General features: G+C 53.5%; 1 protein-coding gene across 1 annotated transcript; it reads right to left on the bottom strand.

Annotated features, from left to right (window-relative positions):
* Positions 1 to 586: 586 nt before the first annotated feature.
* On the bottom strand, positions 587 to 27632 carry FAM83F (family with sequence similarity 83 member F). Its single transcript, XM_004279639.3, has 5 exons — positions 27087 to 27632; positions 8007 to 8174; positions 7396 to 7517; positions 5877 to 6568; positions 587 to 888 (listed from the first exon to the last, which is right to left on the bottom strand). The coding sequence occupies exons 1-5, from the start codon at positions 27576 to 27578 to the stop codon at positions 839 to 841; spliced, it is 1524 nt and encodes a 507-aa protein (XP_004279687.1). The 5' UTR covers positions 27579 to 27632; the 3' UTR covers positions 587 to 838.

Genomic DNA, 27632 nt, shown 5'->3' with positions numbered 1-27632 from the left:
TCAGCCAGGCTCTCTCTCTCCCTACTTTGGGCTGCAACTCAAGGCAAAAAACGGGAGGGAGTCGCCTCAGGTAAAGGCGTGAGCAGAACTGCCAGATGGGCTTGCAGCAGGCGACAGCCAAGGAGGCCCGGACCACCCAGGGCAGAGCCTGCCAGGATGCTGCTGGGGGAGGGAAAGGAGACCTCAGCACAAGGGCTCTCAAAAGGGCAGGGTCACATTCTGCCCTTACTGCATTCAGAGTCTACTGCAGGGGCCTGAGGGACGGGCCAGGACGGCCACGCCAGGAAGGCCACAGCAGCCAGCCCCCAGCCGTCCTCGCTGCATCTTCCACCGTGAGTTCAGAAGCTCAAGCGAGACTGGATCCCGGGCTCAGAGCCCTGTCCTCGTCCCTTCTGTTCCACCAAACCTCTTGGGGGACCAGCAGCACCAGGAAGCCCAGGGAAGGAGAAGCCAGGGGGCTGGGGCTGCCCCGGAGACCCCATCACATTAAGGGAGAAAGACATGGACTCACCCCATCTGGGGGCCTGCAGGGCAAAGCTGGCCCAGTGGAGGGAGGGGGCTGGGCATAAAGGAGAGCAGACACTAGTCAAGCTTCCACTTCATGTAAACAAAGGGTGACCCCCCTGCCCGGCCACGACAGTCTTGTGGAGGCGTGTGATTGTCTTGAGATGCTGCAGACCCTCACATCTGGGATACAGGGTCCCTGAGGCCAGGATGGAGGCTGCTGGGGCAGGAGGCCACTAGGCATCCGATGTGCAAATCGGTGCAGGGTTTGACCTGTGTCTCCACAGGACAGGATGGGGGCATCCACAGGTCCTGCCAACAGCTGGCCCGCAGCTCACAAAATCACACAATTGCTGGCCTTGGCAGGACTGGAACTTGTTTTACCTGCAGAGACAAGGGACACAGGCGAGGGAGGATGTAGGTAAAGTGCTCCCTGGGCTGGCCTCCAGCCCCTCTACTATGCACCACCCACACCGCAAATTTGGGTGGTTGGGTCACTGTCTGCCTCCCAAGCTGCTGAAACCAGGTCAGTAGGTCCTCAGAAGAGCAAAAGGAAAGATTCTCCCTGTCCTGACAGCCTCAGCAAGACCACCACTGGTTGGGGCATCAGGGATCTGCCATCTTCTGACCTCAGCGGGGCGATTCACCAGTTACTAATACCCTATGCTGCGTCACAGCTCACAAGCGCGACTGCAGTCACTATCAGTGACCCTCAGCGTGGCCCTGCCGCGAGGGGGCATCCTCGGCCCAACCTGACAGTGGGGGACAGGGGGGCAGTAGCCCCCAGAGAAGGGCAGCGCCTGCGCCACTGCCTGCTCTGCCGAGCCCCATCTCAGCTCTTCCCTACAAAGTGTATGTGGCACGGGCGGCCCAAAGGAGGCTCATGAGAGAAAGTCAAATTTCAAAGGAAGAAGTGAGACTGGACATGGGGGCGGGAAGTGGAGGAGAGGCGGCCTCAAGGAAGGCCTGGAGCATCGGGACCCGGTCCGATGGTCAGGACCTGGCCGGTCTGGCTCGGCAGGCAGGAGAGGGGACAGTGGTGTAGACGGCTCACAAGGACAGTGAGCTCTACCTCCCTATAGGCTTCAGGACCTCACACTCCTCTTTTCTGGAAGATTCTTCCCCTGGATGTCCACATGGTTCTCTGCTTCCCATCATTCAAGTCTCTGCTCAAATGCCCCTTTGTCAGAGAGGCCTTCCCTGATCACTCTTCAGGAGAAGGTCCTTGCCGTTCCTGTCCCCCTCCCAGTACATAAGAGCAGGGGCAAGCTCACTTTGTCCACTGCTACACCAGGAAGTTAGGACAGTGCCTGGCACAGAGCAGACACCGCACAGATAGACATGTGTCGAAAACAATGAACGATCAGGCAGCAGCAAGCTACGTAAGGGTTCACACCAATCTAATAACAAGAGCAACTGCAGTGGCATCAGTGGGTGGTGACCGGGTGACGTACGTGCCCTCACTCACCTAGATGGTGATGGAAGCCCCAGCCAGGCCCGAGAGACCAGCAGGGCAGGGGATTTTGACATCTGCCAACGAGACTAAGGACGCCTGCCTCTTCTCTGGAGCCCAGTGGGATCAGCTCCTCGAAGGATGCCCATTCAGCTCCCCTCTTCTGTGCCATGTGACCGAGACCTTGGCTGGTAACAGTGCTCAGGTTCATGGAATCAGAGCACGGCCTGAGAACACCAGCTGGGGTCTGACCTCAGGAGCGACACTGAGTTTTGGAACTCCATCTTGGCAAGACAGCTGCTGAGTAGGCTTACCCTGGAACTGAAGGCCCACAGGTCCCTTATGGAGCTCTGAACCCCAGCAGCACCTCCCCAGCCTTCCATCCCAGGCAGGGGCCCAGCCTTCCAGGAGAGAGATCTGAGACCTCCACCCCAGGGATGACACAGGCAAGTCTGAAGTTCCCAAATCCAGGAGCCAGCGAGCACAGCGCTAGGAGCCAGACCACACTGCCAGCCAGGGTGGCCCATCCACGCACCACTCAGGGGAACCTGGGAGAGTTCTGGCAAGGCAACTGTGGCTGCAGTCACCTCAGAGAACTCTGGGAACAGAAGCGTGGGCTCAGGGGCCCTCGGAAGGTGGTGACCCAGAGGCACTCTCCTCTTCCTCTGTACCGGGGTGGGGGGTGGGGGGCGGGGAGTCAGTCATGTACTCAGGCCTCTGGCCCTTCCAAACAGCCTTTAAAGACGTAGGTAGCTGGTGTCAACCCTAACCTTCCAGAGATGGCCATAACACTCTGGCAGGCCCTGGGAGGCAGGAGAGCCCACCGCCCTTTTCTCACTCATGACCGTGGGCACAGGGCCTCGCCTCTCTGCACCTCTGGGGTCCCGTCTTGAAACAACGTCATCAGGCAGGGTGGCTGTGGGTTCTGGGTGAGAGCATTGAGCCCCGTGTCTACCCAGCACATGCCAGGCGCTCAGCCAAAGTCTGTGCCTTTCTTCCTCCTCTTACCACGCACGAGAGTGTGGGCCTTGTCCCAGGGATTTCCCCAGGGGGACCAGGAGGGGTTTCAGGACATCACCTGGAACCCCCTCCCCCAAACTGGCAGCCCCCAGTGGCAGAGACCTGTCACCTAATCTGCTGCTCTGAGGACCCCTGTGTGGAAAAACGCTCGGGGTGCTCGTTTAAAATGCAGATTCCTGAGCCCAGCCGAGCGGGACAGACTCCTCACTCTTTTGACAAGGCTCTCCAGTGACTGCTGGTCCCTGAGGTTGGATCTCTGCCCCAGAGTCCCGAGCTCCTGGATGGGCACAGGTGGCCGGCTCAGGAAAGGCGCCAATTGCAGGAAGCAAGGACTTCGCTGAGAGAAAAACCAGAAGGAGAGGGTGCTTGGCTTCCACCAGTAGGGGGGGCTGTGAGCCTTCAAACCACCTGGCCGCCCACGGCTGGACTGCCAGACCCAAAGGAAGGGATTTCTGAAGGTTCTCCCAAGGGCCACACTTGGGTTTGCAAAAATTTGCATGCTATTTGACAACTATATACTTCTTATCAAGTAATTGTACAGGCTGTCAGCTCTTAGCTTTTCTATTTTTCTTTTACTCACCCTGTCATCGGCCTGGGTTCTCCCTTGACAAGAGGGCAGCAGGGACAGAAAGGACAGTCAGAATCAGAGCTCAAAGGGGCCTCTTGAACCCTCCCTGGATCAACCCCTCCTCTTCTCAACCAGGAAACAGCCCCGGGGAGGTGAAAGGATGTGTCCAAGGTGTGGGGAGCAAGGTACTGGGAGCTGAGATCCATCCGATGGCTGTTCTGATGATGCTCTGAACGGTCCCCGTAGGATTCACTGTAGGACAGGGATCCTTTCCCTGGATGGGGCCCTATGGGAATAGCTAAAGTGACTTCCTCCCAGATGACAGTTCCCAGTGTACTAGGATTGCTAGTTCCAACCTTGGGGACCCCCATGCTGCCAGAAACATGACCCTCTGGCACACAGAGTCCTGCTGATAAGCTTCTGCTGCCTGAGAGGAGGCACTAAACCAGTCAAATGTTTGGGAGGCTGGAGGCCACAAAAAGGGGCTTTGGGGAGGGGAGTCTCTGCTTCTTGCCCTGCCTTCGAGGGAAGAAAGCAGAAGGGAGAGGAAAGGTCTCTTAAGGGACTTGAATTCCAGGCCCTCAGGGCTGGATGCCCATCCAGGTACACAGAGGCTGTGCTGGACGAGGCCACGCTGTGTGTTTCCTTATGATGGAGCAGGAATAGGGTGACCTTGAGGGCCATCCCTCGTGCGTGGCGTGCCGCTGCACTCTTGCACTTGCCCTTCTCTCTCTGTCTCTGACTCTCTCTCTCTGGGTGCCAGGCACTCAGGAGACGAGCTGGCACAGGGCACTGTCCCTGGCTGTTTGGCTGGCTCCTGGCACCCCATGCAAACACTCAGGGAGCAGCGGAAGTGTCAGTGACCTGTTCAAGTCATCCAAGCAGGGGAATCTGATGCTGAGACTCACTAAAGGAGGCAGGAAGGGATAAGACAATGGCCTTTTGTTTCTATGGAAACAGCACCTCAGGGTGAGGGGCTGAAGGAAGAGAAAGCTTCTACTTCACCTCCAGTCAGGACGTGGGAAAGAGCCCCTTTTGTGGTTGGGCTCGCCCCTCCCCCTCTCTTCCCTGCCAGGTGTTCACCATGGCAACCCTTCTTCCAAACAAGAGGTGCAGGGCAGCAGAAGCATCCGGAGCTGGGGGAGCCAGGGCGCCCAGGGGGAATGGGCCGGGCCCAGCTACCCCTCCCTGACAGGACACGGGCCCTGGCCTCGGTTTGTGTCCCGGCCCCACTATCACTTACTGTGCCCTGGGACCACTTAATTCACCTCCCTGAGCTTCCATCTGCCACCTCCGTGGTTCCTGTGAGGGCCAAGTGAGAGAGAGAGCGCCTAGTGAAGGACCCGGCACACGGAGGCGCTCAGTAAATGCTTCCTGGCCAAGTGCAGCTATAGCCCTGGCACTGCTGCTGTGCCCAAATTCTCGGAGACTCCAGGCCTGTCCTAACTTTAAGAGGCACAGACTGAGTGCGTCAGGCTCTCTAGCAGGGCTGGGGCATCAGTGTTTGGGAAGACTTGCACTCCAGCCAATGTCAGGTCAAAGCTGGGGCCTTGAGGGACACAGGAATTCTGGAAGCACTCAGGCTGCCCAAGGTAAGTCCCTGCCATTACCTACCTGGCCAGCCAGGGAGCCCAGCCTCACCGCTGCAAAGCCCCACAGCCATGGAGGGAGAAACCCCAACATGGAAACCCCTTTGACTCAGCAATGCCGACATGAGAAAAGGTGCCAGCAGTGGCCCTGGCTGTCACCACCAGCCAGAAGAGGCCACTCTGGAGACTGTTCCAGAGAAAGAGATAAAGGCAGAGAGACAGCCAGAAAGATGCCACCAGGAACAATCTCTCCCAGAAGTAAACAGCCTGGCAAATACCACTGATCAAATAAACACAGGGAGGAGCCACGTCAAACTACTTACAACAGAAACAAGGAAAAGTGGGTCAGGGCATTGGTGCGGTGTGTTTGACCAGGTCAGATCCTGACGGCAACGGATCCAGCAAGGAACAAGGTTTGCTGGAACAAGCCCTAGAGTCAGAGCCCTAGTCTCAGACTACTCCGTGCCCAGCACTGTTCTGAGCACTTCATATCCTCAGAACAGCTGGGCGAGGCAGGCATCACTTTCCCCTTTTAGAGAAGAGGAAACTGAAACTCCGGCCTGCAGTAGCTGGCCCCAGGCCACACGCAGGCAAAGGCCAGAGCAGGATGGGAATTGAGGACCACAGGGCCCAGAGCTGATGTGCTCTCCCTGCCGGGAGGCGGCCTTCTTGCAGAATCAGCAGTGCTCCTGGACCAGGGCCAGAGGCCTGAGGAGCCCTGGGCCCAGTGGGAGGGACTCACCTGAGACGTCGCCACTGGAGCCCTGGTTGGGCCTCTTCCCCGCCATAAACTCCGCTTCGGCCAAGGCCTCGGGGGAGGGGGCGCTGGCCGTGCTATTGGGCGCTGCGGGCCTCTTGGACCGCCGGCTGAAGAACCTGCTGCTGAAGCGCCTGCCCTCCTTGGCCGCGGTGGCCTCCCCATTGGCAGCTTCTCCCCTGCCATTTTGGGCAAGGGCATCCTGGGGTCTGGGCTTCAGGTCCACACGCAGGTGGGAGAACACCCTGCCATCCCGACTCAGCTCTCCCGAGAGAATGGGCTCCACGGGGGGCAGCACCTGCTCCAGCGTGACCAGGTCGTGCAGGAAACTCTCCAGGCGCCGTGCTGACTCGCCGCCCTTGCTGCCCTCCTCCTGCCCCTCTGCATTGCGGCTGGCCTCCTGCTGCTGCCGGGCAGCCCAGCGCATCATCTCCCCGGGTGGGTGGTGGCTGCCCGTCACCAGGGTGTACTTGGGGTTGATAAGCTTGCGAGCCACAGTGGAGGAGTAGTTGAGGCCCAGCCTGCCAGCGCCTCCTGCCAGGCCCAGCTGCTGGTACAAGTCCACCTCCTCGGAGATGGCGTACAGCTCCCGGAACTCCACGTCGAAGGGCTCCACGTTCTGCCCTGTCAGGAGGAGGAGAAGGTTCCTGTCCACATGGGAGGAACTCCAGGTGAATCTGGGAACATGGGGACAGAAAAGCAACATACATGTGCCCGGGCCTGCAGCCTTGCCCTGCCAGCCGCCCCTCGGTGAGCCCATCTCAAACCCCGCTGCCCAGCCCGACCTGCTCCACCACTGAGGCTGGATGCCTTGCTGCCTTCGTGCTGGGGTGCCCTCCCTCCACAGACCCAAATCCTCCCTTGGTCCAGGTCTTGGCCTCAAATGCAGAAAGCAGGCAGTGGGTGTAGGGCAAGGGCAAGAGAAGTCAGGTCTGGATTCAAACCTGCTTTCTGCCCTGCGTGCCTTGTCAAATGGGGCTTGTAAGGCATACCGTCACAGAGTTGCTGTGAGGCTCAAAGTCCAATAACAAATATAAAAGGTTTCGCTCAGTACCTGGCACAAACGTACATTTAATAAGGAGTACCTATAGCTGCCACTACTGTTAATACTATTCCATTCCCTAATAGTTCTCCTCTGAATTTTTAGAGCACCTAGCATCTGCAAAACCCCATACTTCAACCACACAAGAGGACTGACGCCATTTATTAATTGTGTCATGTGCCCGGGTCTCTTCCAGCCTCAAAAGGCAACCAGCTGTTGTGGACCATGCAAGGCAGGCAGTGCTTAATGCTCAACAAAAGTTGACCCTCTTTCTTGAATAATCCATTAGCCAGAAAGTTTGAGGGAAGGGACTGGCCAGGAGGCTATTCTTTGCTATCAGAATAGACAAGAGCTCTTAAACTTATGACTATGGAGGCTCTAGTCCAGCATCTTTCTGAACATGAACACTTGTGACCATGAACAAAGGCCTCCCGGGCCCTTCTCTGACCTGGCCCAACTCACCTGTAGGATCCAGTGGCTACTTTATCACCATCTACCATTAGGAACTTGGATGACAGGGTCCCCTTGATCTTCCCCATGGGCATGTAAAAGCCAACACCTGTCACAGAGCGGACACGGATGTTCTGTTGAGAAGAGGAGAAGGGCACTGTCACTCAGGTTGAGGCCCTAGAGGCTCTAAGCTGAGTCTCTGCATGGGTGGAGGATGAATCCTCTTGTCCACGGGACCCTGACTCTGCTTCCTACGGCCTGAGGAAGTCAGCAAATCTGGCCTTGGGCTCAGACGGGCCCAGGGGGGCCCCAGTCTGCTCTCAAAGCTCTTCAGAAGAGAAACACAGCCCTGCCTTCAACCCTGACAGTGACTCTGAGGGCTGAGCGCCCGGGACTAGGCTGGAGCTGCCTCCTTGGCCTCAGCAGCCTTGGGATAAAATGTAAGCCAGTCGTGCAGTGAGGGTTAGCAGTTCATGAGGCAAGGCTTTAGACAGAAGGAAAGGGGTTGAGAGGGCTGTTCACCGGGGCCCCTGAACTGGGGAGCAGGCAGAGGGAGGGGCAGAGGCAGTCTCCATCCCACTTCCTTCCCCCCTCCCACCCCCAGTGTCAGTGATACAACTTACCCGAATACGGAAGTCAGCGAGCTCCAGGCCCTGACACATCTCCAGGAAATACTTCACGCCCGCCTCGTCCAGGATGATGTACACTGGCACGCGGCGCTTGGAGGCAGCATCCACAATGTCTTGGAAGATCTCACCATCAGTGAAGAGGTCCATGACCACAGCAATGACCTGGACAGGGAAGGGCACTAGTGAGGCACGTGGTGACTACACACATACAGAGTCACACTGCGGCCCACAGAGGACCAGCTGGGCTGGGGTAAGTGCTGGCCAAGAGTCAAAAATGCCATCTGCACCACTCCTGGGTTTTGCACATCCCCACCCACCTCTGAGCACATGTGAGCAGGAGATGGGCTCCCTGCTCTGGGAAATGAAGATGGTGCAGAGGGTGTAGGCCATGCTGCTTGTACTTCATCCTTGGCAAATTCCCACCACCCACCCTGGGGATTTTCCAGCAGCTCTTCAGAAGCCACGTCAGTGGAGATCTAGGAGGCTGAGGAAAGTTGGTTCTGGTGCCTTCGGGAAATAAGCAGGTTCAAGGAGCTGCAGTCACTGAGAGGCATGAAATGGACCATTTCCACAAGCTGCAGATCTGCTCAGATACCACTTTCTTTGCAGACCTGGGTGCTTTGATCTCCCTGCAGCTGTGCAAAGCCCTGTGCTTCCCTGAGCACAGATTCGGGCAGAGCTCCAGTTAGCTCGGGCTCCCTTGGCCTCCAGGTGTCCAGACCATCCCACTTCATCCTCAAATCAAGGTCCCTGCCAGGACCCTTGATTTCCAAAAGCCAGCCTTGATTATCCATCCTGGAAGGCGAGGCCTTCCGCAGCCTGAGGCGGATTTGCCTTTCTGACCTCAGCCTCCTCCACTTTCCTACACAAACCTTCTGCTCCAGAGGCAGGGTGTTCTTGTTGGCCCCAAGCACTGTGCCCATGATGCAGAGGAAAGTATGTGCTTTGGGGTCAGAGAGATCCGATTATAACCACTTTCTATTTATGTAACCTTAGGCAAATCCCTTAACTTTGATGAGCCTCTGTTTCCTCATCTGCAAAGTGGGAATACTCTGTACTTGATACATTTGGCATCAGGATTAGAAATAACATCTGTAAGCATCAACAATGCCTGATATGTAGGTAAGTCTTCAATAAATGGTAACCATTGTATGGTCGAAGGAGTCTGCTTGTCGTTGTAACTGAAAGCCCGAACGCTGAAGCCAGGCAGACCAGGCCTGGTTCACTAACTCCACTGCTGACTCATCAGTGCCCCAGCTTCCTTGGCAGCAAAATCGAGCTCATAGTAGCACCTGTCTCAAAGGGTTGTTGAGAAGGCTTAGAGAAGCAAACTGTGAATGCGTTTAGCACAGTGCAGGCACATGTTAAGCTCAGTAAGTGTATCCTCCATCACCATCATCACAATCACCATCACCTTCACGTGTGCTCTGCCATTATCTCTGCCTCTAAAGACCACCCCCCAACACCATTTACACAATATCACATAAGGCCCTTCTTACCTCCTACATTTAATACCCAATCATTCATACAAGTAACATTTACAAAGCCCCACAGGCAGAGGGAGGATCTAAGGACAAACAAACTATAGTCCCTAACTTCAAGGGGTTAATCCAGTTGGAATCATAAGACATTCGCACAAAATAATAAGACATAAGGTAAAATGAGACAAATGCCTTAAGAGATGCACAAATGATGTGTGATGTGAGTTCTAAGGAGGGGTGGTAGGAAGAGAAGGAGGGACTTAGGGAGGGGGAGGGTTGAAAGATTACTTTCAGCCAGGGGAGAACAGGAAAGGTTTCACCGAGGAAGCTGAAACCTGAAGAATGGGCAGCCTTGGGTGCCATAAGAAACGAGCAGGGAATAAAACCAAGCAGGGAAGTGGGCAAGGCTGCCATGCATGGGTATGCAGGGTGTGCACTGCACACAGGCACTGGGCTGATGGGGGTGAGTGGGAGCTGTGCCTGCCTGAGGAAGAGATGCCTTTTCCTAATCTGCGCACAGGTGCCACGTGGGCTACCAGGGGCCTAGGAGGTGAACATTTCAGGCAAAGAAAACAGCACAAGCAAAGGCACTGAGGACAGGCATGACTGACAGAAACAGAGGAGATGCAAATAAAATACTGAATGAAGAAAGAGAAATAACTACAGATACATTTACTTTTTAAGAAATTCTTACTATTTAAGAAATGGTAAAAAGACTAGGAATATTTACACATTGATGACTTTGAAAATGAAATTGACATGGATAAGTCATTAAAAGTGAATTAAACATATCAACTATAGTTCAGTTTTTTAAAAAGTAAATTAAATACAATACGGCATAATCAAATAAGGTTATCCTAAAAATGAAAGGATTATTCAACATCAGAAACATATCAATTTATAACATTTATAGTGCCAAAGAGGGAAAATCATATATTATCTTAATAAGTTTTTATAAAGTATTTGATAACACTATTTGTGATTAAAACTCTCAAAAAACTAGGAATAGATGGGACCTTCCTTAATGTCATAAAGCCTATCTACTAAAAACCCTCATGAAACATACATACTTAAAGTTGCATTCCCTTTAAGTCTTAAGCAAGTCAAGAATATTCACTTATCACCACTGCTGTTCAACAAAGTATTGGCGGTCCTGACCAATGCAACATGACAAGAAAAAGAAATGAGACAGAAGGATTAGAAGAGACAAAACTACCAGTATTTAAGGATGATATTTAAAGAAAAAAAAAAACCAGCAGAATGCAGAGAACAACTATTAGAAGTAATAGGAGAATTTGGCAAGATTGCCAGATACAAGAAAAACTTACAAAAACCAATAGCATTTTTCTACTACAGCAATAACCAATTAAAAAAAAAAGAAAAGAAGGTCCATTCAAAATTGCAACTTAAGCACATAGTATTTAGGAATTAATACCTTTATGGAGAAATTTAGAAAACTCTATTAAAGGACAGTTACAAATATTTGAATAAATGAAAAGATAAATTGTGTTCATGGATAACATGATTTAATGTTTTAAAAATCCAGTTCTCTTCATATTAATAAAATCCCATGCAATTCCAATGAACGGTCAGTAAAATTTTTTGAGGAGTTCAAATATTTCTAAGATGTGAGGAAGAATGAAGATTCAAATAGCTAAGTCAATTTTGAAAAAGAAAAGCTAAAAGGGGACACTTGTCCTACTAGACAGTAAGACATACTGCAGAGCCAAATTAATAAGAATTGTGATACTGAGATAGGAAGGAACTGACAAATAGACCATGGGACAGAATAGAGAGACCAGAAATATATAGGTACCTACACACATACATAAAACTTTAACTTAAAGTCTTAACTTTAAGGCAGAATCACAACTCAATGGAGAAAGGATGCTGTTTAGTAGATGCTATTGGGACAACTGGCATACTAAATGCAGAAAAATAAAATGGATCCCTACCTCACACCATATATAGGTGAATTTCAGGTAGGCTGTATACCTAAATGCAGAAGATACAACTAATAAAGGAATTCATGAAATATAGGAAAATATCTTCATGGCATAGGTAAGATGGGATTTCTTAAGATTCCAAAAGCATGAATCATGAGACAAAATTTTAAAAGAGGCATTTGGCAAATTAGGGATTTTCTGTTCAAAGAAAGATGTCAACAGACAAAGATAACCGACAGGGGGAAGATATCTGCAATGTCTACAACCAAAAGGAACTAATAATACACAAGAGATGCCTGCACATCAGCAAGAAAAAGACAGAAAACTAATTAGAATAATGGGCAAAGGATATGAATAGGCAATTCCTAGAGGAGATACCTGAATGGCTAATAAGTATGTAAAGAGAAGCAGACCTCATTAGTAAGCAGAAAGATTCAAATTAAAGCAAAGAGACAGTAATAATAACGGCACATGAAGTGTAACCTTTAAAAATTATATAAAAAATTTTAAATAAATTTAAAAAAAGCAAAGAGATAAGAGAGATACCACTTTACAACTATAACATGAACTAAAAACTAGAAAGTTGGGTAGTCCTAAATGTTGGCGTGTGAGGAAAGGGGAACCCTCAGTCACTGAGGGTGGGAGGGAATACTGGTACAGCTATTTCTTAGGGCAAGGGGCAGAGCTTCGTGGATTTAAGGTTGTGCATGCCTGGAAGCCAGCAACGCTACTCTCGGCTACACACCCAGGGAACCTCTTGGATCTTTGCACAGGTCTATAAGGGGGCAGGAACAAAGACATTCACTGTAGCTTTCTTCGGAATAGCAAGGAGTTGGCAGCAACCTGGATGTCCATCTCTAGAAGAATGGATGTGGAGAATGTGAGGGATGCTCCGGACAGAGTGCTCTGCAGCAGACAGAAGCAATGAACGAGTTCCATGTGCAGAACCTGGGTAGTTCTTTTTAAGATGAATGTTAGAGATAGAGATCTATAGCCTAATACCATTTATGTAAATAAAAACACACTACATAAAATAACCCTGCATGTTTTTCAAGGATACGGACATGTCCAAGGACATACACTGAATATAGGAGGATGGCTGCCTATGGAAGGAGAAAGGGACGGGAGGGAAGGAGAGAGTAAAATAAGAGGGGCCTTCCCTGGATTGACGATGGCAGTGGACCATGAACTGAGGCTCACAATCAGCTCTGCACTTGAGGTCCAAGACAAACAGACAAACAAACAAAAAACAATTGGCCTGGAACAGTTCAGGGTAGGTGTAGCGTTAAGGACAACGGGGTTGGGGCTGGATCACGGAGGGTTTTAACAATCCACTTTAGGCTTCATTCCAGCAGAACACAGCTCGCACCATCTCAGAGGCCTCCTGATAGCTCCCAACTGCTGCCTGAGGCCAGAGTCTACTGTTTGCTCATTTCCAGACTCTCCACAGTGTCCAGCTCAAAGCTGACTCTCAGTATGTTGCTGGGGAGGGCTTCACTAGCTCAGGAAAGCGCTTCTGGATTCACTCTTGCTTTTGTTTTGTAATTGAAAGCGCAGGGAGCCTGCTCGCCCTCACCCCCACCCGACAGAGGATGTGCTGTGAGAGCATCACAGACTAGAGCGAGAGATGTCCTCAGGGGCCCTGCTTTCGGGAGGCTTGGTCTGCGGTGTCCTGGTCAGAGCCAGCCATCTGTGTCACTACCAATTAAGCAGTGAAATATCTGTAGTAGGAAAAAATCAATTGCTCGCTGACTCCTGCAATCTCGTTGTGGAGGAGTGGTGATAATTACCCTCCGCTTTGGTCTCTGAGGCCCTGCTTGACATTAGGATCCCCGGCATCAGGCCCAGGAAAACCAGCTCCCCACTCCCTCCGCTCTGGTGTTTAATGTGCCCCGTGATCCTACGGGCCAAATCTAACTTCAAGGCTGCCAGTAGAAATGGAAAATCAGGTTTTATAAGAGAGACATCAAAGGCACAGAACCCGGGGAGCTGGATTTCGTCAGGAGGGAAAAGTCATCCCCTGGCCTCCCGGCAGGCTCCTTTATCTGGTTACCCACTGACGTGCGGCACCTGGGGAGAGAGGTTAATTTGAGGTGGCAGGAGTTTTTAGAAGCTGTCGCAGGCTCTGGCAAAGCAGTTCTGATGTTGTAACACTTCTCATCAGGTGTTTGGTTAGCTTACCATCTCCTCCTTTGATGTTCGGCCTCAGCGGTGGGGTGGGGCAACAGGGTGTGTTAGGGAACCTCTGAATTCCCCTCCATCTGTCACTTACCTTTAATTAAGCTGCCATCTTTTCAGATTCTCTTCCTGGACTCCTTAACTACCATTAGATTAACGAAATTAATGAAAAGGACTCCACCTTCCCCGTGCACACCGCAGCAACTCTACTCAAGACAGCCGGGGAGGGGCTTTCCTGGTGGCACAGTGGTTAAGAATCCACCTGCCAATGCAAGGGACACGGGTTCGTGCCCTGGCCCGGGAAGATCCCACATGCAGCGGAGCAACTAAGCGCGTGCACCACAACTACTGAGCCTGAGCTCTACAGCCCGCGAGCCACAACTACTGAGTCCGCGTGCTGCAACTACTGAAGCCCGCGCGGCTAGAGCCCGTGCTCCGCTACAAGAGAAGCCAGGACATGAGAAGCCCACGCACTGCTACGAAGAGTAGCCCCCGCTCGCCGCAACTAGAGAAAGCCTGTGTGCAGCAACGAAGACCCAACACAGCCAAAAATAACTAAATAAGTAAATAAATTTATTAAAAAAAAAAAAAAGACAGCTGGGGACTGACACCCCTGGTGTGTTTGGATGACCCAGTCTGGATGGCCACCGCACTGCCAGTCTCCTCGGCACAGAGCTATGCTCACCAGCCTGCCCTGGAGGCCCTTCCAAAGCCAACGTCCTCTAGGTCATCCGGGCCAGAAGCCCGAGTCTGCTGGCCTCCTCCTCCTCCCCACGACCAAATCCAATCGGCCACCAACGCCAGCAGTTCCTCCTCTGTGCACCTTCTCTGGGTCAGCTCCATTCTGTTCCTACTGCACTGCTGCCCTTGCTCGGGCCCCCCTCATTTCTCACTGAACTTCTGGAATAGTTTCCTAACTAGTCTCTCCTCCATCTCTGTGCTCCAATTCCTTCTCCGTAGCAGTGACCCTGCCAAAACAACAGACTGATGAAGTGGTGGGTCCCACAGCCAAACTCCTTAACTTGGCATTGAAGGGCCTTATGATGGCCCCTTTCCTCCTCTCCAGCTTCATCTCGGACCATCTCACGTCTGCCCCTTGTTTTCAGCCGTGCAGGATGACCTGTAGTTACCCTAACTCAGGGTTTCTCCACTGTGGGACTTCCAGGGGTCCAGGGACAGTATTCCTTGCCGTGGGGGGCTGTCCTGTGCATCGCAGGGTGCTTAGCAGCATGCCAGTAGCGCCACCCCCACTGGTGACAACGAAAAATGTTTGTAGACATCGATAAATATCTCCTGGGGGCAAAACTGCATCAACTCCCCACCCCCTTTTGAGAACAACTGCACACACCAGGCGGTTTCCAGTTCTTCTGTTCCTACCCCTCCTGTACTCCTGTGAAACATCTACGCATCTTTCAAGACACAGGTAAGAATTTCCTGAACTTCTCCCCACCCAATATTGTTCACCACTCCCTGCTTCCTGCCCACGTTGTGTTCCGGGTACATAACAGAGCTCCTTGACATTTTATTGTAACATCTGCTGAATGGCTCTGTCCCTTACTGGGCTGTGGGCTCCCGGATGGCAGGGACCAGCTGACTTCTCTCAGAATCTCCACCCTCAGGGGACATCTCAACACGAAGTCAGTTCTCCATGTTTGTGGAATGAATGTCTACACGGAGGGTGTTTCACGTCTACTGTTTTATTTGCGGGCTGTGGACCTAGCTTTGTTGTTAACTCTTTTATTTCATTAATGACTAGACATTTTGGTGGAGGGACAGGGAAAAAAAAAAGAATGCTGCGCAAGATTCCAGGTTAGACCATCCTGCTGGAAGGCAGGGCTGAAGCTCTTCCTCAAGGGCACAGAGAAGGGAAAGGAAGTGGGCGCCTTTTGGGACTGCGGCCTGAGCGCCAGTCCCCGGTCTGGTCTTCCTCTGTTCCACCCACCCAAGGTCTTGAAGGGGCAGCCAGCCCATTACTGAGGATAGTACTTTACGAAGGGGTCAAAGTCCACGCCAAGAACATCAGACCAGGAAGCAGAGCTGCCACCAGCACATACAGCCAGCGCCTCTGTGCAGATTATGAAAGGGTACCCGTCCTCCCTGTGATGGAATGCAAGCCAGCAAGTGGAGCACGGGCTGCAAGTCAGCCCTACAAAGCCCCTGGGCCAGGCTCCAGTGCAGGCACAGGCTGCATCTCTGCACTCGGCGCCTACCCTGAAGGACATTCCAGATGGGCAGAACCTCAGAGCTGGGAGGAAATGTATCAGCTAGAGCCCAGCCCCAAGGTTAAGTTACCCGGCTGGGTCTTGGCAGAGGTGGGATTAAATAAAGCCCAGGCTTCTGACCCCAGTCCAGAGCTGTCACCCCCCAGATGATGTGGTCGTGGGAGGCTCTGGGGACATCTACTCTGGCTAGGACCTGAGGTCACTTCTGGTCACACAAAACCAGGATACATCCATAGAGCTGGACGATACCACCCTCTCGGTCACTGGTTTCCCCAGCTCTGCTGACGTGGAGCTTAGGCACTGGGGTGGGCGTGGCTGCTGCTGACAAAGACCCCCCCCCACAACGTCTCGCTCAGCGCCACTGTGGGGAAAAGGCAAGAGGCCCCAGGCCAGGCACGCTCCTTGCAGGTATGAGCTGGAGATGGTCACTTTTTCCCGGGGAGGGAGGAAGGGAGGGAGGGGAACCCACATGGGCAGCTCCGGTCCCCACTTGCCCACTGATTACCCATGTAAGCCTGGGGCCTGACTTTTACCTCCCATGCCTGCCCTGCCTGCCTCCCAGGGCCGTTGGGGGTTTCAGATGAGATCATGCCCACGAAATCCCATGAAAAAGCTGTGCGGTTTTGAGGGGCTATCACCAAACCAGGTGAATGGGGCCAAATGCCCCCACCTCCAGCCCTAAGGTGCCTTGGGGTAGGAAGGGCAGCACCTGGGCAAACTGGTCAGCTGCTGCCTCCCAGAAGGTCCATCTGTCTGGCAGCCCAGGGGAGCCAGTTCTGGGCAGGCCAGCCAGCACCCGGCTCACACATCCCCAGCTGTGGATCGCCTTCTCTGATTTCCCCAGCGAGCGATCTAGGTCTCCAGGGCAGTGGCTGTCAAACTCGAGCCTGTAGAGGATCAGCCGGGGCGGGGCGGGGTGGGGCGGGGTGTGCCCGCTGAACGTGCAGATGCTAGGGCCCCATCTCCAGAGAGTCTGACTCAGCGGCCCCTGGAAACGCGTTTTAACAACACCCTCCCCCTCAGGTGATCTGAATGCAGGTGGTGGAAGGATCACACTTTGAGTGACGGCCAGTGTTGGGAAGAGAATCTACTCTCTGGAAGCAGAAAGTCTCACTGGTTGTGGGGCCTCGAGTGAGTAATTTCATCTAAGTCTCCATTTCCTCATTTTCAAATGGGGAGGTGGTCCCTTCAGGGTTGTTCTGAGTTTTAAATGAGATAATGCAGCGGCACAAGGAACACAGTGCCTGGCCTGCTGTGAGCTGTGGGTCCACATCGGCACCCCCTTCTCTCCTCTGATGGAACCCAGAACAAAGGGGCCTCACTTCGGAGGCAGCTCCCAGGGAGACAGCAGCACAGAGCTGCCCACCAGCCCCAGACGTCAAGGTAGAGATGTTTTCCTTTGCCTGATACCATGTCCAGCAGGTCCAGCACATGGTGATTAACGCCCAGGCAACACTACATTTCCAGGAAGGTCAAAACTTGAACTGAGGGGAAGGGCAGCTCAATCAAGGGAAGAGTAAGTAAGTCTGTACAATGCACTGTCCCTCGAGCGATGCTGGGCATCAGTGCCCGCACGCCAAGCACGGAACGCACCACTAGGAAAACTGCGGCCCTGGGAATTCTCTGGTGGTCCAGTGGTTAGGACTCTGAGCTTTCACTGCCGAGGGCCTGGGTTCAACCCCTGGCTGGGGCCATGAGGCGCGGCCAAAAGAAAAAAGAAAGAAAGAAAGGAAAGAAAACTGCAGCCTGAGTGGAGAGCACCTCCAGGTGGGCTCGGGACCCAGTTGGCACGGCTGCCACTGAGCATGGAGAGGTGCTACTGGAGGATGGAGACAACTAGCCCGGCACACGGCAAAGGCTTTCTTTTGTCATCAAGGCTGCAACAGGCCCCATCCAATTTCTCCCCCGGTGGGATGTGAACAACTGGACAAGAAAGCGTTACTTTAAGCTTCCTGTCTGTGCTTCCTGGGGTGAGAGAGGAGAGGAAAGCCCAGGAGAGGAGGCCTGCATGACTGCCCGGGGAACACCCACGGACGCTGCCTGGCCCTGCCCCACCTGCCTTGCAGCCTCCTACCTCTGGGACACCAGAGTCATTTAGCTGAATCCCCAAAGTCCAGGAGCATCCTGCAGTGGGTGAAGCACGGACTTTGGAGTCGGGGGTCCCACAGGGGTGGTGAGACCACGGGTGTTACTTGACCCCTGGGAACTCTGCCTGTAAAGTGAGGCTGACTCATGGTTCTTGTGAGGATGCGGAGACGCAGTGACGCCTGGAGAGCATCTGGCGCTGTGCTTCCTCTCCACAGTGCCTGGCACACGGTGGGAGGGTGGGGGTGGGGCTCAGCGTCAGCATGATGGGAGACTAGGGGTCGGTCCCCTGCTCTTGGCAGGTGGAACCAATAGCCCAACCCTAAGCGTGCCGTTTCCCTGCCCAAACCCTCGGCCTGAGTTCAGCCTGGCCAAAGACCCTCCGTGTGCTTCCAACCCACTCCCTCCCTTGACGATAAACTCCTCTGCATTCTCCAAACACACCCAGCAACTCCCACCCTGGTGGCTTAACTCACACTGTCACCACCTTCTCCCTGTGGTGATGGGAACATCCCTTCCCTGTTGAGGTCCTTGCTTCACCCTCCCCCAGGCTGTCCCAGGTTCATTCCCGTCCTGGGTCCCCAGCCCCCAGGGCAGTGTGTACCCTTCCCAGAAGGCACACCTGCTCAGGCCTGTGTCTCTCTGAGCACATGGTGGGGGGGGGGCACGCAGAGACCTGTCATGCCACCCTGCACAGGGCCTGACACGCAGTGAATGTCTAAAGAGTACCTCCGCAGTAGGGGGCTTCTCTCGGGGGGCTGAGGAAGCAGTCTGGACCAGAGCCCTGGCCCACCGAGAGGACAGAAGCCAAGACCATTGGGGTCTTGTGCTCTGCCTCGAGGCCGGGCTGCCCCCAGCCCACCGGCCGGGCACCTGCGCTTTGTCAGCTGAGGCTTCCCAGCTGTCTGAGGCCATGTTACACTGTTTCAGGCTCACTAATAAGACATCATTAAACACCAGGCTCCCTCCTGCACTGGCAGCCACTGGAGCCCAGCTCTGCCAGCCAGGCCACTTCCCCTCCCAGACCCTGTGGCCTCTGTGCCAGCTCTGTTCCCGACTCTGCTGTGCACCACCGGGGCTCACCCCCTGTCCACCCCTCATCCTTATGAGGCACTCTTGACACCCAGTCCCCAAACTAGGTGGATGAAGGGGTGATACAAAGGACACTCGGGCCGGCTCTCCAGAGAACAGACTGTACCCATGTGAGCAAGGTCAACTAATTCAGCCGTGAAGAACCATATGTGATCTGCCAGGCAGTAAGAAGAGCAATTCTCTTTAAGATCCTAGGCCAGCTTTTCCCTGTCCCACGGCATGCTTCTGGGATGACTTCCCCTGCACTAAGTTGGTGTTAATTAGTGAAAATTATCTAATGCAAGCTCATTTTAACATTAGCTTAAAGCTAAACATAATTAAGAAGATAAATCAGCTGCTAAGAAAAAAAAACCCAATGAGGAAACACACATGATTCTTAGGATAAGCTGCTGCTTTGGGTTGCTGGCCTGGAGCTCTGAGCACCACACACTGTGTGGGCAGAGTACGGCAGGGCTCGAGAAGTACCTTCGAGGTATTTCTTGATGGATCAATCAGCGCAAGACAACTGGAGTTGGCAGCTTGCCCAGGAGGTTCTGAGAAGCGGCAAGGATAACTTACTGGCCACAGCCAGGTGATGCTGCCTGGGAGGGCTTCTCCAGAGAGGCAAGTGGAGGGTGCAGGGAGCGGGGGAAGGTGGTCAGGAGGGGCTGGGCGCTGGGAATAGCGTGAATCTGTGCACTCCGAGGCCTCCGGCCTTGCACACCCCGGCCCTCTGCCCGCCCTCCCTTCCATACCGGCTGCAGCCGTCAATTCCCAGGAGGCCTCTGCGCCCCTGGAGCTCAGTGGGATTCAGACTCAATCTCAAGTTCCCATGCAGCTCCACTATTTACCAGCCCTGTGACCTTAGCATCTGTAAAATGGAAAGTTGCTGGATTGTTGGGAAAGTTAAATGAAATAATATATTTTAAAAGGGCTAGCACGGTCTGGTATTTAAGTACTCAACAGTTAATAGCTATTGACCCGCTCCCTCCAACCTGTTCTGCAGTTTATTTTCTTTTTCAGCGTCCACATTTTATTCACCTGTATATTTCTGGAATGTGGCACATGTGAAACATGGTGAGTAAATGAGCAGAAGTGGGGAATCTCCAAGCAGTCTGGGAACCCTTCCGGGAGGGGGAGTTAAGAACACTCACAGTTGGTCCTCAAGGACCCACAAAAAGGAAGGAAGCCCTGGTCCCTGTCCCTGACCCTGCCTCCTGCTGACTCACTGCTAGAGAACACAACAGAAAGAGCATTTATCTGGAGCCTCCCACATGCCCCACCAGTGCTGTGAGAGGCCCAACAGGGTGACCACCGTACAAGCTGGGCTGGGATGAGCCAACAGATTACTAGAAACTCAGGCCAGAGAGACCACTAATTAGAAAAGCCATAGGCTCTTTTCCTGGGCTAAGATTCTGGAATCATTAGCAAGTCTACAGACTCCACAAATTCAGAGAAGGAAAAGAAAACGGGGGGGGGGGGGGGGGGGCGGGGAAGGCAGTGGCCCCAGCTAAGGCCGACCAGTCATGCATGGCCCTGGGGTAGGAGGTGTGGTGGGAGGGAGGGGGAGGGGCAGGGATCACTAGAGTGACTCAGCCTGGGAGGGGGTGTGGTCAGGACAGTGTCAGGAGCAGAGGCAGGTGGTCAGCCAGGACCCAGCCCTGCTCGTTGGTCCTCTGCCCTGCTCCTCTCTCCAGAAGATTGGAGGCCTGCCCCAGAACAGGCTCTGCCCTGTACATTGTGAGGAAAAGGAGGCGGACCTGACCACCAGCCAAGGTGAAGCAGTGAGGCAGCATCCTGGGGGCGCACCTGGACAGATGGGGCGGCGTGGGCGTGGGGTTGCCGGCAGGTCTCCCATTAAGGTCTCAGTTTGTCAGTGAGGGCCCACGTCCCAGAAGGCCAGAAAGTGGCCAGCAAGAGGACACTGGTCGGGGGACTAAGATCCCACAAGCCATGTGGCATGGCCAAACCAAACACGTCCCTGGAAGCTACCTATATCCAGCTTCCTGGTGACACCAGTGCCACCAGGCAGAAAGAATCCTCTCCTCTCCCTCTCCCACCAAAGTAGTCCTGTACTTGTTTGTTTCCAGAACTAGTTGGTGAGCTTCCCAGAACCTGGCTGGCAACAAATATACTTTGCTTCTGGAATTTCAGATGGAAGCGGTGGCCACAGGGGCAATCCCCAAAAGTAACTGCATGTGTAGCAGAAGGACACAAGCCTTGAATTCAGACCTGGGTGGAGTCCCAGCTTGCCTCTTATGAGATCTACGGCCTTGTGCTTTCCCTGAGCCTCTGGGAAAACCTCATTTCCCTTGTAAGGTGCTAAGGATTGAGTTAATTAAAGGAAATAACATGCAGAGCACCTATCTTTCAACAATGTTAGCCCCTCGTAATATAAATCCCTTTTATCTGCATCTATTAGTCATCTTTTTCAAAATGCTGTCTCATATAGTCTTGCACTGGACTCTCAGAGCAATCTTGTGAAAGTAAGCAAGAAGACAAGAATGATCCCCATTTTACACATGCAGAGATGGAGGCCTAGCAAGGTCAAATGATTTGCCCAAGGTCACCTGGTAGAGGAGGAAAGACAGAGCAAGAATGAAGACACCCAGGCTCCCGGCTGCCAACTGTGTACTCCTTCCCCTGCAGTGACCTGGCCTCCTGAGACCACTGCCCAGCAAACCTGGCTAAGCTACCATGAGACCAAGAAGTCATGAAGAATGCACCCCTTTACTGAGGCCCCATCTTCTACTTTTGAACTCCCCGGGAAACACCCATCCTCAGAGGTTCAGGGACCTAAATTGTCAGATTTCAGAGGAACCAAGCCTCAGCCTCCCTCTTCTCCAAAGACAGAAACACAGCCTGTCCCCCACCTCCACCCACCCCAACCCCGTGTCGCCATGCCCCAGCGCCTACTTGTGCAAGCTATCGTCCTGAGGAGTCCTTCCAGACTGCCCTTCTGAATGACTCTGCAGGGGACGCCCTCAGGGACCCCTGATTCAGGGACCGGGGAGCCGCCGTGCCTTCCTATCTCATCTCGGCCCGTGGCAGATCCTAGAGAAGACCTTTGGCTGAGTCCTCAGTTACCACAGCCCTGCAGACGAGAGCCACCCTGGCAGATGAGAGCTGCCCTGACAAACAGCCACATCAGATCAAGGCAGTTGAGAAGTGCCGGGGGGGGGGGGGGGGGGGCGGGGGGGGAGGGCAGCTGGAGCTGCTCCTCTCACCCAGAGGAGGAAACAGGAAGCGCACCTGCACAGGGCCTCCAACCTGAAGAGGAGAAGCAACCCCTGACCGTCCTAACTCTGATCTCCTGGCAGGCAGCCCCGCATCGAGTCCTGGGAGGAAGCTCAGCCACACTTCCCTCCCGGATCTGAGAGGGGAGAGTGATGGCAGCACCTTTCCAGGACAACTGATGTTTGTACGATACTTTCTTGGTATCCTCTGCTTTCATACACTTCCTTCCTGATTTTTCAAAACCATCCAGAAATCTAGGTAATGCCCTCCAATTTTGCAGGTCAGGAGTCCCAGGGAGGGAAGTGGTTTACCCCAAAGGAACACAGTTTGTAAGTAGCCAGGTCAGGACAGAAATCAAGACCTTTCAACTTCAGAGCCTATTCTCTGTCCTTGACGTGAAGCTGGGTCTCCATTGCCCACAAACCCCAGCTCCCAGGATCAGTGACTGAGCGTAAAAGACAGAGACTCAGAATCCAATAGCCACAGAGCCAAGGGCTTGGCAGGGATGCTGGGACAGGCCGAGGCAAGATCCTGGAAGGACTGTGAAGTGCTCAGTCCCTGGAACTGCAGCTGCATCATTATCCGCCAGCCTCAAGTGGACAAGGACTCTGGAACCGCCCCGCGCCTTGGAAATAACCGCCCATGAGGAATGGTCACTCAGGGAGGGAAGAAGAGTTAGGCGAGGGAGACAGTGTGTTGGACCCACAGGTCACGGGCTGCCCTGCACAGCGAATCAGGCTTTTCAAAGGCAGCTCAGGAGCTCTAGATAAAGCCTCTGACGTGGAACGGTAGGAGCACGGGGAAAGGTATTAGGCCAGAAGCAGGACCAGCTCTCCAACAAGGCTGCGAGGTGGCTGACGAATGTACCGGCAGACTCAAGATTTCACAAACCAGCCATATTTAAGTATATATATATATGTAAACTGTTTCTTTTGTTTCTTCTCTCTCTCTCTTTTTTCCTTTTGAATCTGCCTCACGTCAATATCCCAGTGCCCAGCATGGTGCCTGGTCCAGGCACCTGGTCCAGAGAAGGTGCTGCGTGCTGTTTGCTGGATGTATCTGAATGAGGGAAGAGCCAGTTGAGGCTAGCAGGGCGAGACAGTGGCAAAGGCTGCCACCCGAAAGCTGAGCCTCCTGGTGAAGTGAACTGGAGCCTCTGAGACTTTGCCACATCCCCTGGGCATGTGTACCCAGCCGTTCACCCCCATCACCTGCCCAGACCTCTAACCAAGGCTGCTAACCTGGCCAACCACGTCTCCTGCCTGGAGCCTTTCCCCAAAGCCCTCTGCACCCCCCTCCTCCCAATTTAGAGCATTCTTCTCTCTGCTGCCAGGTGGCTTGGAACAATGGGGATTAAAGGGGTCCCTCCGTAATGTGCAGTTCAACTGGGGACTCTCCAGACACTTGCTTCCCTAGACGGATGGAGAGGGGCGGGTGGCCAATAGGAGGCAGTTTCCAATCAATTAAACAAACATCATTGGTTGCCCATGCCGCTGGGGCCCTACAAAGATGACGGACAGGTGTAGGAGGGAGTCTTAGCTCCTCCAAAGCTGCTAGTCCCCGAGGATAAAATGGGCTCTCCTAAGTCGAGCTGTGTGCCAGGCACACATGTGGCACAAACAAGGAGCCACGTCTGAGAACAAAAAGTCACTTTTGGATTGAAAATTTGATAAACAGCCAAAGAAGGGTTAGCCTCTGAGCCAGACCCTGAAGGAAAGGGACACACCATTGACAGGCAGAGATGGGGTAGGGCTGGGCCTGCTACCCATGCCCCTCTGTCCCCCACCAACCAGGTGGGCCTGTTCCTCTCCCTGCCACGGGAATAAAGAGCAGCAGCTCCCAGTTAATCAAAGCTTCCCAGCCCAGCAGCCACCCTCTCCTGGGTTGTGTTTATATCTACATGGAGTCATTGGTAGTTCTGACCAGGGACCTGGGGAAGCTGTGTCCTCTCCTTGTCCTTGGTCTGAAGACAAATCATTAGACCCTTCTGGACCTCAGGGGCCTCCCCTCTGCCTGACACGGTTTTTGAGGCCCAAAGGAAATGCTGGGGGAGGCACTGTGGTAAGCAGTGAGGAGCTGGGTAGTTGGTATCCTCGAGTGTGGGGCTCAGGAATGCAGGGGCCAAGGGTCAGTCTTCAAGGTGGGTGGCCAGTAGGTTTTCCTCTGCTCCTGGAGCACAGGCAATACTCTCTAAACCCACTCAGTAGACTCAAAAATGGGTGCCGCTGGTCAGAAGGGAGCTGGGGCGCAAAGATGGGTGGATGCTTGGTGCAATTCCACCCTTCTTGCTGCATTCAGACACGCTTGTAGACAGGCCCTCAGCATCAAAGGTCCTTCCCTAACCCGGTTCAGGGGCTGGGTCAGTGCCCCTCCTGCCACGCCCTCTGTTAAGCACCTATCATTCTGTATTAAAATGATGGTTTATTAGACTATTAGGCCATTTAAGAGCAGAGGTGTGTTTTATATGTCTGTTTTCTACTGAAGTGCTTAGCACATAGTAAACCTCGAAATATTTGTCCAATGACCAAATGCACTATTCTTCCAAATCGCAGTTATGTGGTCCTCTTACTCTGCCCTTGTAAATGAGAACCAGCCGTTTCCTTGTCTACACAGGGTCTTGATTTAAGTCCAGTCCCCCCTGCCCCCGCCCCGCAGTTACAGTGGTCACAGCAGCCCAAGTGGCAGCAACCTCCCCTGGTTCCTCTCTGCCAGCGTGGGAGAGGCCACGGACTCACTTCTGGGTCCCTGAAGGCACTTTTCCGCCTGTACTTTAAGCAAAGTACATCGAAAATCTCTCTCTCCTGAGTCTCTTAAGGAGAAACTGCCCATTCCAGTTTCCTTCTCTCTCTCCTTTCAACTCTGCAATTTACGTTCCTTGGAAAGCCCTCCCAGATTAGGCATATCCAGCCTCAAAAACTGCTTTCCTTCCAGCACATCCCCCAGCATTTGAATTAACTCTTGGAGGGCAAAGGCCACCTTATATCCTCCTATGGCTAGTGCCCGGCACACGGTAGGCACCTAGGAAATAATTACTGGTTTAATATGTATGCATTGGATCAGTTCACAGTTGTTAAAGTTTCTGTTGTTAAATATTTAAAGAGTTAAGAACACTCCACTACATAGGAGATTCCTGACATCCCATATGGGACTAGAAGTTCTAGTGGGCAGGTCCCTGTCTCCCCCTCCTTGTAACAGGGGGTCACAACCTGCAGTCCAGGTTGTGACCAGGCTAGTTCCATTCCAGCTCCTTGGTTTAGTCAACCGACAGCACGGCAGTTAAGGAGAAGGACTTTGGTGTTTGAACCCTGGCTCAGCAAGTGACTTAACTGTTCTGAATCCAAACGTAAGGAAAATACCCATCTTACTCCGTAGTTGTGAAAAGCAAAAGAAAAAATGCAGGTAAATCATTAGCACAGTGGCTGGCACATATTAAGGATGCGTAAATCAAGGCTTGTGAGTATCACAGCGCGAGCCCTGACCCCTGACCCCAGCTGCACCCTGCTGCACAGTATTGTCACCCAGTCCTTTCTCCTCCTCTGTCCAAACTTGTCTTTCTCTTTTGCAGAATGCAATATACAAAGGACGCTCAGGTAGACAAGCTGGAATTCTTTAGAGAGGGAGGGTGGAAACATGGACAGGGAAAAGTTAACCCTTCCTTCTGGCAGCCAATCTAGCCAACTACCTGCATTGCGCCTTCCAGGAAGAGGAGGCCCACCACCGGTCTTTCTAGGCTCGTTCAGCCTCTAGGGATAAAAGGGCTCCAACCACAGTTACTGAGTTGAATCAGAATGGTGAACCCAAGCCACTCCTGCTGTATATTTTGAACTGGGCACCGAAGGCTGCTGATGTTTCTTAACAAATCTCAATGTAGGGGAACCAGACTTAGCAAATAAAAATACAGAATGTCCCCATTAACTTTGAATTTCACAGAAACAGTGAATGACTTTTTAGCATCAGTATGTCCCAATGCAATATTTGGGTCATACTGAATAATACTAAATTTTTTCTTGTTGTTTATCTGGAATTCAAACTTAACAGGACATCTTATATTTTATCTGGAAGCCCTACCCAGGTACCCCTACCCAAGGGCACAGAGTAAATCTTCCCCCTGCCCTACGAACCACTGGCCCCACCAGTATTAGAATACCAGCCACTCTGGAAACATCACCTCCTTTCAATCCCCAGGTAGAGTAGACGCCGTAAGTGGGAGCTTCTTCTTGACCTGCTAAGTCCAGGGATCTGCCTTGTCAAAGCACCCAGCACAGAGTCAGGTACGTAGTAGGTGATCAAAATACATCCCTTAATTCATCCTAGACTGCGTGAGCTCTAGCACTGGGCCCAGAGCCGGAGTGAATTTCAGGGGCCAGGGGCCAGGCCAGCCTTGACTCTGGGGGACCGTCTAAGAGCAGCGTGGCTTGGGGTAGCAGGCCACACCACACTTCCTGGGGTTGCCTGAGGATCAAATCAGAAAATGGCCAGGGATATGTTTTGTAAATCCCTGAGCAGCACATAGGTTATTATCAAGACCTTTGAGTGGCCCATTTTACCAAAGGACTCCACAGCCCACACTCTTCCCTAGAGAGAGAAACCAGACAGGGAAGCAGAAGCACAGAGCAGAGGAAAGCCAGCGCCTCTGGACACTGTAATGGTGACAAGCAACTGTCCCAACACCTTGTAATTTGCCAAACACGTTCACATCCACGCTCTCCAGAGGACTGACCAGCCCCACGTCGGAAGGGAGGGCTCTGGCCCCATTTTCCAGAGGGTGGAAAGGGCGGCCAGGCCCAGGCCTTGCCTCGGAGGTGGCGCCTGGTCCAAGGGGCCAGGCGTGGGGGGCGGGGGGCCGTGGCCTACCTTCTGGGCCTGTTGGATCATCTGCCGGACCACTTGCTTCAGGTGGGGCGCCTTCTCCTCCTTAGGAGGGTGAGTGAAGAGGGTGACGCGGCTCACGCCACGGTAGAAGGCTGCTTCGGTCCAGCCCAGCTCCAGCGGGGGCACCTCGGTGTCGGAGCAGTCGGGCCAGTAGGCCAGGGAATCGCCGGACTCGGCCGCGGCCTGCGTCGGGGTCTCGGCCTCGGCCTTGCTCTTGCCCCGGCCGGCGGCGGCGGCGGCGGCGGCGACTTCGTAGGGGCTCCAGGTGGCGCCGAGGGCCTGACGCTCCTGGCTGGAGAGGAAGTCCCGCAGCTGCTCCTCCTTGACCCGCTCGCGGTAGGCCTGCTCGCCGCCGCCCAGCAGCGCCTCGAGGGCGGCCCGCCGCCGCTCGCAGTAGTAGAAGGCTGCCTGCGCCGCGGTCACCCTCTCGTTCACGTGCGCCTCGTCCAGGCAGCCGAGCTGGGACTCGGCCATGGCGCCCCGGCCCCGGCCCCGGCCCGGGTCCAACCGCCGCACCTGGAGCCGCCG

The sequence above is a fragment of the Orcinus orca genome, chromosome 11 (assembly GCF_937001465.1).
Source record: "Orcinus orca chromosome 11, mOrcOrc1.1, whole genome shotgun sequence".
Classification (NCBI taxonomy): domain Eukaryota; kingdom Metazoa; phylum Chordata; class Mammalia; order Artiodactyla; family Delphinidae; genus Orcinus; species Orcinus orca.
This window is presented reverse-complemented; position numbering and strand designations above follow the sequence as displayed.